The sequence below is a fragment of the Sinocyclocheilus anshuiensis genome, unplaced genomic scaffold, assembly GCF_001515605.1.
Source record: "Sinocyclocheilus anshuiensis isolate Anshui unplaced genomic scaffold, SAMN03320099.WGS_v1.1 scaffold759, whole genome shotgun sequence".
Taxonomy (NCBI): domain Eukaryota; kingdom Metazoa; phylum Chordata; class Actinopteri; order Cypriniformes; family Cyprinidae; genus Sinocyclocheilus; species Sinocyclocheilus anshuiensis.
In genome coordinates this window covers 27,123-38,910 of record NW_015551052.1, presented here as the reverse complement: position 1 = coordinate 38,910, position 11,788 = coordinate 27,123, and the positions used below count along the sequence as shown (strand labels likewise).

Here is an 11,788-nt window from a genome sequence, read left to right as displayed (position 1 = left end):
ATATGTGACCCTGGACCACAAAACCAGTCTTAATTCGCTTTTGTATATTTGTAGCAATAGCCAAAAATACTGTAACAACGTTCGTAGGTTGAAGGAGGCGGGAACTGGCGAACATTTGAACAAAACTTTAATAATAAAATAAACACAAAATAGCGCGACAGCCCCTCGCGGACGACTGTCGCGCACAAGCAGAACCAAAACACGAAATAAAATCCAGGCCTGGTCCTCTCTCGTCCAACACTGTCATCACTCCTCCTTTTATCCTTCCGGAGCTCCTCCGTGGGTCTCGAGACCAGTGAGTGGCGCAGGTGTAGCGCATTAGCATTTACTCCACAGGCCTCGCTCCGTTCCCACGGCTCTCGGCCCCACCCCTCTCGTCACAAATACATTGTATGGGTCAAAATTATTGATTTTTCTTTTCTGCCAAAAATCATTAGGATATTAAGTAAAGATCATGTTCCATGAAGATATTTTGTAAATTTCCTACTGTAAATATATCAAAACTTATTTTTTGATTAGTAATATGCATTGCTAAGAACTTCATTCGGACAACTTTAGAGGCGATTTTCTCAATATTTTGATTTTTTTGTACCCTCAGATTCAAGATTTTCAAATAGTTGTATCTTGGCCAAATATTGTCCTATCATAACAAACCATACATCAATGGAAAGCTTATTTATTCAGCTTTAAGATGGTTTATAAATCTACATTTTAAAAAATGTACACTTATGACTGGTTTTGTGGTCCAGGGTCACAAATGAAAGTCAGCTTTTAATCATGAATAGCAAGGAGGTGATCGATGTGCACAAGTGTCATGAAAACACAGCAATCGGGTTATTTTAAATTATTAAAACATTTCAAAGCAATTGAAATTTGGAAAATCTAAGCTTTGCTAGATTGAGTTTTAGCAGAATGTAACAGCGATATGAGAGAGTCTGTGTGTTAAAACATGTCAAACATCTGCATTTGGCCGTCTGGATTGAGTTGAAGCAGTCAGTTTTATTTAAATGGCACACATTGTTTCAAACCGTTTACAGAATGTTTCTGTTTACAGAAAAATATTGCTGTAATAATATCTTTAAGTTCCTCAAGTACAGGAAATGGCCTGAAAAAGGCCTGATGATATCTAGAGTTTCGCTCACACTGACAGGTTAAACTGCTTTAAAGTTTTGTAAAGTCCTTACTAGTCCTGCTAGTAAACAGTGTTGATCCTACCGGCTAAACTAGTTCAGTGTTCAGCTCCCAGATAAAAACTTTATGGCTTGAATTCACAGTAAATAGCATCTAAAAGCATTTGCCAAAGGCATAAATATAAATGCACTTAATTTTTGTTGCATCTTTGTTGCTTCTATTAAAAATTACATTTAATTGAGTTAATTATTGCCAGCTCTATATTGTTGGATATACTGTAGAAGTATATACAACTTTATCTGCATACATGCAGTACACTCACATAAAGCGATATATACCATATAGCAAATCTTAACTGCTTTATATAGTTCCAAAACATTATCTATATTATCACACAGCTCTATATAAAAAGTTAGATTCAGTACTGTATATAAGTATGTCTAGCTTTAGCATGCATACAGTATACTTTAACTAAAATTAAAACAAATTTATATTATTGGCCAGGTCTTTATATAAAGTTGGATATATAGCAAACTTTATTTCCATACATACTGTACAGTACATAAAGCGATTCATACTATATAGCAAATCTCCACTGTTTTATTGTTTATATCGTCACAAAATGTAACTATATTATCATTCAGCTCTAATCTGATAAAAGCGACATGATGATATTAAGCTATTAAAAACATTAACATCATGACTTTCTGTAAAGCTGCTTTGAAACAAAGTGCAAGGTCAAAAGCGCTATGTAAATAAAATTGACTTAATAATTTAGGTTATTAATGTGAATATTAATATTAATCTTAATCTCATTTGATCCTCATTTATTGTTTTCCATGCTGAATGAAAGTATGTTTTTTTAGTGTGCAAGAGTTCTGTTACATGTTTATAATTATGAGTTTGATTAAACCATTATTTTGGCCGAAACCATTGTTTTTGATTAACACTTTTTTATTCGTTTTTAAACTTTTGAAATGGTGGATTGGGAAATCTTAGTCTGTTGTCCGAGGTGGTTTGCTGATCATATCATGTGACTTCCTGCGTGTGAAAGGAAGCATCTCATGCCTTCTCAGTGCAAAAGGTGAATGCTCTCGCTCATGCACCACAGTGTGTAAATAAATAATCATTTTTAAACATATTCAGTTTTGTTGTTAATTTATTTACATCATGTACCCATTTTGGTGGCCGCATCATATACGTAAAGCATATTAAATGCAATTGAAATGGTCTACTTTAATGTTTAAATAATGTTTGAGAAAATAAAATGTTCCATCATTAATCAGCAGCGTAACAGATGCCATCATGACATTCTGGTTCTAAATAAGCCTATACAAACTAAACTGAATTACATTTTTAAAATGAGACATTTTGCCTTTAGGAAACTAGCATTTTTTAATTGTTTTAGTTTCGGTTTTCTAATAACCCCCTAAAGAGTAATATCTTTTGCTTGGAGTAATTTTGAGCATGCTTTTGCTGTGAGGTTACAGAGATGGAGATGCTGCTGCTGCATCTTCATCTTCTTCCTCCTTCAGCAGTGTCACTTTACCACAACCAGATGGCTAATGATTAAAACACACACACACACACACACACACACACAGAATAACGTCCTGCTGTTATCTGCACGGCTGTAAATGGACTTTCACGAGAAAATGGGAAAGGAAATAAAGTCCTGTCGGGATGTTTAGAAGAATTCATTCACGTGACCAAATGAGCGTTTTATTTTCTGAAGCTTTGTTTTATTCTCCTGTTTTCAGTGTGCTTTTTCACGCTCATCAAGATAAGTGTAAAATAGTGTGAACTGGTTCTACTATCTATAAAGATACTAAAGCGTGAAATAAGATAGTAATCTCTGTATTTGATGGATGAGATGCTGCACTAATAGGCTGAATATGTTCACAACAGCAAGAAACTGAAGTGCGGATCTATTTTTAAAGCGCGAGCCGTACAGATGCATTTATGTGGATGTATGTCATGCACACTGACTCATTTACAGTTTTTCTTCTCTGTTTTATCTGAAACCCAGACATGGGTTTGCATGTCTGTCAGCTGTGCTTAAAGGGATGGTTCGCACAAAAATAAAATGGTCTGTCATAATTTTCTCACCATTTTCAGTATTATTTTGGTAAATATTTTACTCGAATGCTCTTGAAACTGAATTCTATCTCAGTACTCAATTGTGTTTCTGAGGCAGAATCACACTTTTATTATTCCTTAATAATTAACTTTTTTGAGCTCCCACAAATTTTACTTTCACTTAAAACAGCCAATGAAATTTATTTGTGTAAAATATAACATTATTGATTGTATAACCAAAAGAGTTGAAACACTATTCAAAATATCTAATTTGTGTTCCACAGAAGAATAATATAATTATTTTGTGTTGTCAGCAGCATAAATCCCACTTTTATTATTCCATATAATTTCCTTTAAATTCGTTTGAACTTCACCAAATTTTACTTTTAATTAAAACAAACATAATTTTTTTATGTCACAACAGTTTTTGACCACAAGCAGTTTGTAGAACTGTAGAACTTTCTTTTTTTCTGTGAAAATTTACATTTATATTGTAGATCATTTTAAAAAGGTCCCAGTTTTCTTTTGGACCCCATTGACTTTCATTGTATGAACCAAAACAGTTTTTGTATATATCATATCTCAGTTGTGCTCCACAGAAGAATACATTTTGTATTTTTTGTTGAATATCTTACTTAAATACCCACAACCGAAAACTAAATTAGTACTTGATTATGATTATGTCCAAAGCAAAATCACACTTGTACTTTTTTGAGCTCCTCAAAATTTAACTTTCACTTAAAACTGGCAATAAACTTTGTGCAAAATATAATAGGACATTATTGAATTAAAGTAATTTATCCTTACATCACAACAGTTTTTGACCTCTCAGTGCTTTTTTTTTTTTTTGGACCACATTGACTTTCATTGTATGAACAAAAACAATTGAAACATTCTTTCTTGTATACCACAGAAGGAAGAATAATAGTATTATTTGGTTGAATATCTTACTTAAAGGGATAGTTCACCCAAAAATGAAAATTACCCCATAATTTACTCACCCTCAAGCCATCCTAGGGGTATTTAACTTTATTCTTTCAGACGAATCCAATCAGAGTTATATTAAAAAATGTCCTGGCTCTTCCAAGCTTTATAATGGCAGTGAATGGGTGTTATTTTTCAATAGTCCAAAAGAAGTCCAATAAAGCGCATCTATCCATCATAAAAAGTAGCGAATCAATGTTTTTATAAGAAAAATATCCATTTAAAAAAAAACCTCTCAGTGCTTTTTTTTTTTTTGGACCACATTGACTTTCATTGTATGAACAAAAACAATTGAAACATTCTTTCTTGTATACCACAGAAGGAAGAATAATAGTATTATTTGGTTGAATATCTTACTTAAAGGGATAGTTCACCCAAAAATGAAAATTACCCCATAATTTACTCACCCTCAAGCCATCCTAGGGGTATTTAACTTTATTCTTTCAGACGAATCCAATCAGAGTTATATTAAAAAATGTCCTGGCTCTTCCAAGCTTTATAATGGCAGTGAATGGGTGTTATTTTTCAATAGTCCAAAAGAAGTCCAATAAAGCGCATCTATCCATCATAAAAAGTAGCGAATCAATGTTTTTATAAGAAAAATATCCATTTAAAAAAAATTATAAACAGTAATCTTTAGCTTCCGCTAACTGTTGTAAGCGCGTTCACAATAGAACGCCGTTCCGGCGGATGACGTAAGCGTAGCGTAAGCATATACATATCTATGTGCGTAAGGTCCGGTGAGAATATGCTAGTCTCGCGAGAACCGACGTTTGTTTACAGGAGCAAAGGAAGCAAAGTTTCCATACTTTAGCAAAGGAAAACCAGTCTCCTCTCGGCTTATATCAAAATCCTCCGACATTTTTCTTTACAAATCTTCGTTTTGTACTTCTAATTTGTGACCGGTGTTTTGTTATGCTCTCTCCTCTGCGCCTCCTCATTCGTCACTTCTCACCGGACCTTACACTACGCTACATCATCTGCCTGAATGAACGCGCAAGTTAGCGCAAGCTAGAAATGACGGTTTATAAAGTTTTAAATATGGATATTTTTCTTACAAAAACGCATTGATTCGCTTCAGGAGGACTTTATTCACCCCCCGGAGCCGTGTGAGGCACTTTTTATGATGGATGGATGCACTTTATTTGACGTCTTTTGGACTGATCAAAAATAACACCCATTCACTGCGATTATAAAGCTTGGAAGAGCCAGGACGTTTTTAAATATAACTCCGATTGGATTCGTCTGGAAGACGAAAGTCATTTACACCTATGACTTGAGGGCGAGTAAATTATGGGGTCATTTTAATTTTTGGGTGAACTATCCCTTTAAGTACTCAAAACCGAAGGCTAATTTAGTACTCGATTATGTTTCGGAGGCAAAATCACGCTTTTATTTTATCTTATAATTTCCTTTTAATTTTTTGAGCTTCCTCAAATTGTACTTTTACTCAAAACAGCCAATTAAATTAATTTCAGTGTAAAATATAATAGGACGTAATTGAATTACAGTAAAGCAGTTTTGTTTATAAGTATTGCTGAAGATGGAACTATATTTGACTTAAGTGTGACTTTTGACACACATTCTGACCCGGTCCTTAAAGTCAAACGTCTCAGTACTTTTGACACAGGAACGCTCCTTCAGATGAGGGTCAATGGTGACATTGTGAAACCAATCAAATATTAACAGTTCAAACGCGTGATCTTGAAGGACATGAGATGAACGTTATGGCATCAGGTCTTTATTGGCTCTTTAATTGACATGAATCATCTGACTGAGCTGCAAAAACAGGCTCCACCCGTCCCATCCGATGACGTCCGTGCGGCCCGCAACTTCTGCTCGACCTCTGGCTTCTCTGTCAATGATTGACTTCGCTGAATACTTGCTCACCTCTTCAGCTTCTGTTTTTATCAATAAGCTGTGTTTGTTTCCTTGTGTTATCAAGACTTATGATCCACGCGGCTCATTGTGATCGGTAAACACTCACACGCCAACTGGTTTCCACCCTCTCAAAGTACAGCATGATTTAGAGATGGTCGTTGTATGATTTAGTTAAATCTGATCAACATGTCAAGGTCATTTTTTTTATTTGAAAAATAGGAACATTAAGGATGTTTTCCAAAAAAAAACAAAAAAAAAAAACAAGGTAACACTTTTATTAACACTTTTTTAATGCATTAATTATGGCTTGTAATGTAGCTTGTGATGCATTGTATGATCCTATGAATAATTGTAACCACCATGGTAATGCATTATAACGCTTATCTAATCATAGCTAGATCTTTAGAAAGTATAATGCATAAAACACATGATAAACAAGGAGTCTGCAAATATGCATTTCAATTCTGGTCATAATTACTTATGAAATTATATAATGCATTATAATGTAAAATATGAATACCTTTATAATTGCATATTTGAAAGCTTCAAGTGTTACCAAACTCTGTAATGTGCAAAATTTAGATTTTAATAAAAATATAAATTGTGAAGTATTTATACACCATTATTATTACATTTATGCTGACAAAAAAAGGCATTTAAAACTATTTTATATAAAAAAAAATTGCCTAATATAATGAGAATCGTCATTGAGAATAATGGCAATTACAAAAAAACTCAAAAGTAATAATTATCTTTACAATAAAGGGAATTTGGAAAAAAATGTGCTTAATTGTTGTGAAAATAATGTCAAAATGCAAAAAAAAAAAAAAAGATTTTTCTTGAGATTCTGAATGTCAGCAATTTTACGTTCTCCTCAAATATGATCTTTTTATTCAAATTATGCTCTTTTTACAAATGAACGATTACACAGAGGCACCAGTTGACTCTATTTAAAAAAAGAAGTCATTTTTCCATCATCCAGTAGATGTAAAATATTTTACATAGTAAAGCAAAGCAGTAGTGATACAAATAGTCATCAAATCATCACCAGTAGTTAGTGAGGTCATATCAAAAGCAGTACAGAAATGAAGAAAGCATTATTCAACATACTCTGAGATCATCATTTTTTTTTACAAAAATTGAAATACTGTGCGTGTTATTCACAATAAAACGTGTTTGCGTGTCATTCGTGTAGTGCAATATGAACGCTCCGCTCAGCGTCACTGAAACCGTGTAAACATGTACTGTTTATCCTTCTGTCTGGAAGAGTTTTTAGTATTCCTCTTTGATGCTGGTCGATATATTGTCTGTCATCAAGCCGTTATTGGTGCTGCTGACCATGGCGGTGTTTGCGTGGCCGGATGCGCTGACCGGTGTGAATGTGGAGCTCTGCTCAGCCTGCTGGAGTCGCTTCTTGTTCATTTTCCTTTCTTTGGCTCGTCTGTTTTGAAACCAGATCTTCACCTGTGAAACAGTGTCAAAATGATTTGCCTGATTAAACAAACGATGAGGCTTCTAGCTGTACCAGACACATCCTGTGTCTCATGCATAAAATTTACATATTGCAAACAAATGTATTAGTGAATTTTAATGATGCTGAAATTTCAGCTTTACATTCTGAGCTGATTAATCGCGATTAATCGTTTGACAGCACTAATATATATATAAATTATTTTTTCCACTTTTTTTGCATTAAAGTTATGAGAATTTGAATAAAGCACTTAACTATGGAAAACCATCTTAACAATCTTCATTATCCTAAAAATATTGCATTTTCTTTTAACCGTTTCTATAGAACTGAGTAATGGGATTTTAAAAAGGCACTGAATATCATCTTCCTCTTTCTAAAAGATGCAGCACATGTAATCTAGGTGTTGTGGTTTCTAATATATTGCATATCACGATACATGTATCTAATTCTGTAGAGAGACATCTCGTCCTTTCACAAGAAACTCGGTTATAATTAGATGATCCTCACAGCATGAACTCGCAGGTTGGTTTAACTTCCTCTTTTCATGCTCCATCAACCTACCTGGCGTTCGGATAGGCTCAGGGCCACCGCGAGCTCCGCCTTCCGTCTGATGGTGATGTAGCGGCTGAAATAAAATTCCTTCTCCAGCTCCAAGCGCTGGACATCACTGTACACCACTCTGTATTTGTCCTTCGTCCGAGTCTTTCCTCCTGCCATCAAAACAGGGTCATTTTTAATTTCCATATTCAGCTGTGGTTACTGAAGAAGGCTTTTGAAAATCATTTTTTTCAGATATTAATGGGATTAATGGGCCTGATTTCAGTTTGTGTGTCAGATTCCAGTCACTGAATTTAGTGTATTTAATTCAAAACAACATAGGCCAATAGGGTAAAAAAAATTTAAGAACTGAAAACAATAAGAATTGCAAGCATTTTTGTAGTGTTGTAATGTTTAAATGTGCAAATTAGACATGGGCCTTCTATGTTTGGTGTGTGTAAGTGCTGCTGAAGTGGAGAAAATACTCACAGAAGATACATATTGTATTCGAAAACTACAGACGCAAATAGATAAGGTGTAATAAAACAAACACTTAAATGTGTATTTTGGATGTGTTTTTTCTAGTGCTGTCAAACGATTAATCGCGATTAATCACATCCAAAATAAAAGTTTTTGTTTATATATGTATGTGTACTGTGTTTGTTTATTATGTATATATAAATACACACACATACAGTATACATTTTGAAAATATTTACATGTATATACATTTATATATTTATATTATTATGTTTTCTATTATATATATAGATTTAATATATAAACATAACATATTTTTCTTAAATATATACATGCATGTGTTTGTATCTATATATGCATAGTATATATATACAGTACACACAAATATATTATGTAAACAAAAACTTTTATTTTGGATGCGATTAATTGTTTGACAGCACTAATTTTTTCACTAGTCTGAAGCAACACTTTATGAAAAGCCAAAAATCCGAAAATCTCAAAATTTACCATGAAAAAAAACAATGCTTTTCCCTGCAGTGTCTTGCCTTTAGAGATTATTTATTTGTGTATGAATGTCTCCAATAAGACAAAAGCTTCACTGTGCACAAAGAGCAATATTTAAATTTTACAAAATGCTCAAAACAATTCCCATGACCTTTAATAAGCTGAAAGTCCCCTGATATTTTCAGCTTTTGCACAACATTTGTGTTCTTGGACTTTAGGTAGTTAAGGTTTGTGCAGCTTGGACTTTGAATCCCATCAAAATCATCAATCCACTGATCAAAGATGTGATGATTCATTGCTTTTTTCAGTAAAAAGGGCGCTTATACACTTGAACAAATAGAAAAGAAATGTGTTTAGCTGTCAGAAAGGAAGGGCAGCACTTGAGATCTGATCTCATTTCCTGTTTTTATAATCTGTCACCATCCAGAACAGGTCTCATGCTAATATTAACATGAATATTCCTCTGCAGAGGCTGATGGAGAATAAACCACGTTCATATCCCTCTCACACTTTTGGTTCGTCTTGAGATGTTCTGTTTGCCTGATGTTAGCGTTAACCACATGTTAAGCACACAATCTTATCTTAACCCCGCTGAATGAAACTCAGAAGAAGTTCTCAGAAGAAGCAAGTGTCTGAATCTGCTCAGCCACTGCAGGAGCTTTTCTTAGATTTCACTTCACTTTCACTTTACTTTTCCAAGCCTTTCTTTGCAGTGACCTTTAAGCTAAATCAGACATTTAGTGAGTGAATTAAGTGTTCAAATATGTTTGCAGTCCATTTTGTACTAATACTTCTGTCTTTTTCCTTTTAAAACATCTTTAATGTTGTGGCACAGACATGTAATATTCACTCATTCAAAATTTTTCAGTATATATAAAAAGAGTAAATCCGTGCATTTTAAATTTCCATCAATAATCAAACAGAAAAAATAAACTCTAAAATAAAAGTATGAGAATATGGAGAAAAATGTCACACAAAAAAACAATGCAAATAATCATAATGGTCCCTAAATTTTGTTTAGATTCACAGATGTTTTTGTGAGATTCACGCCCTTAACAGAATATCCTCTTTTTATTCAAACTGTCCACTTTTTAAATGAATATTCACACAAAGGCACTCAGCAGTTGAGTCCAAAAATGAGAACAAACCGCTGTGCATTTGAGAGATTTCTGGTTTTTGGAATTTTGTTTCATTCTTACTGTGAATTACAAAATTAGTGGAAGTTTTGCTGAGAAATGCAACAGGCTTTTACATCATCTGTGATTCACCATTGATGAACGTGATCTAAATATGGCCATCAGCTTGTGTTTATTTAACCGTTTGTCCAACCGAACGCTTGAGTAACATACACCACATACACAGATACATTAAATGATCTCTATGAAGAATTTCAGTCAGGTTTCAGGCCCCTAACTGAAAAATGAGTGTTTACTATTGTCATTTTGCATTATTGACACTATTTTCCTAATTAATGCTGTTCAGTTGCTTTGACACAATCTGTATTGTTAAAAGCGCTATATAAATAAAGGTGACTTGACTTGACTTGACTTGACACAGATCTCTGTTTGAGCATCATGACTGTAAATCTGAAACGGTTTAAATCTGATAAAGTAATCAAGGAAGTCTTTCAAAGAGGATTATTGATGCTTAAATATTTGGAAATATATAAAGACAGTGCTTTAAAAAGCTACATAACGTAAACGTATTTCAGCTAGTTTCCAAAGCAACATTTCTCATTTGAATTTAGTTTAACTTGATGTACTAAAATAACTAAAACTAAAGCAAAAATTAATAAAAACTATATAGATGTTTAAATAAAATCAATAACTAATAAAATTGACAAAAACACATTTCTAAAACTTTACCTAATATACAAGGTAAAACCTTAAAAAAAAACGATATATATTTAAAATATTCCAAATAAAATAAAATAAAATACATATCTATCTATCTATCTATCTATCTGTCTGTCTGTCTGTGTGTTTGTTTGTTTTTTATGCAATATTTCCCCCTGATTTAGTTTAACTAAATTAATGTACTAAAATCAAGTATCCACCATGGAATAAAAAAAGTTAAAAAATAATAATCCCGACTTTCTATTTCACAATTCTGATTTTTATTCTCAAAATTGTGAGTTTATATCTTGCAGTTCTGAGTTTATATTTCATAATTCTGAAACTCACAAATGTGAGAAAAAAAGTCAGATTTTTATTTTTTATTTTGGAGCTTTTAGTTTTATTCTGTATCTAATAATTAATAATTATATAGATATTAGATATAGAATTATAAAAATAGTAACTAATAAAAATGACAAAACTGCACAACCAGATTAACTAAAACTAACTGATATGAAAATGAAAATGGAAAATGCAAAAATAAAAACATAATTTTACTATTTAAATACTACAAAAATTATAATAGTATTACTAAATCTTTAACTTAAATTAAAATGAAAAATACAAAAATATTTAAATTTAGTTTAAAAAATAAAATAAAAATGAAAATGAAAAAACACCCCTATAACAGCATCTCAGTGATACTAAAATAACACTGATGCACAGACACACACACTGTCTAGACTGTCTGTCTTGAAGACCCCAGAGTGCAGTTTTCATAGACTGAAACTTTCTTAACAGTTCTCTTCCCTTTTCTTCAGCAGCTTCGGCTGAGATGTGTAAACACACACACACACACACACACACACACACACACACACACACA

The 11,788-nt window shown here is 32.9% G+C and overlaps 2 protein-coding genes across 2 annotated transcripts in view; one reads left to right on the top strand and one right to left on the bottom strand.

Annotated features, from left to right (window-relative positions):
• LOC107661947 (uncharacterized) overlaps positions 1 to 2,697 on the top strand; it is a 35,467-nt gene extending 32,770 nt beyond the window's left edge. Inside the window, exons 5-6 of the mRNA XM_016451766.1 lie at positions 2,131 to 2,215; positions 2,615 to 2,697. Coding sequence (XP_016307252.1) covers positions 2,131 to 2,215; positions 2,615 to 2,697 — 168 coding nt within the window. The remainder of the gene's footprint in view (positions 1 to 2,130; positions 2,216 to 2,614) is intronic.
• Positions 2,698 to 7,234: 4,537 nt separating this feature from the next.
• Positions 7,235 to 11,788, bottom strand: part of LOC107661952 (homeobox protein CDX-1-like) — an 11,461-nt gene continuing 6,907 nt past the window's right edge. Inside the window, exons 2-3 of the mRNA XM_016451772.1 lie at positions 8,108 to 8,256; positions 7,235 to 7,539 (exon numbers count right to left, since the gene is read on the bottom strand). Of these exons, the coding sequence (XP_016307258.1) occupies positions 7,348 to 7,539; positions 8,108 to 8,256 (341 nt within the window). The 3' untranslated portion in view covers positions 7,235 to 7,347. The remainder of the gene's footprint in view (positions 7,540 to 8,107; positions 8,257 to 11,788) is intronic.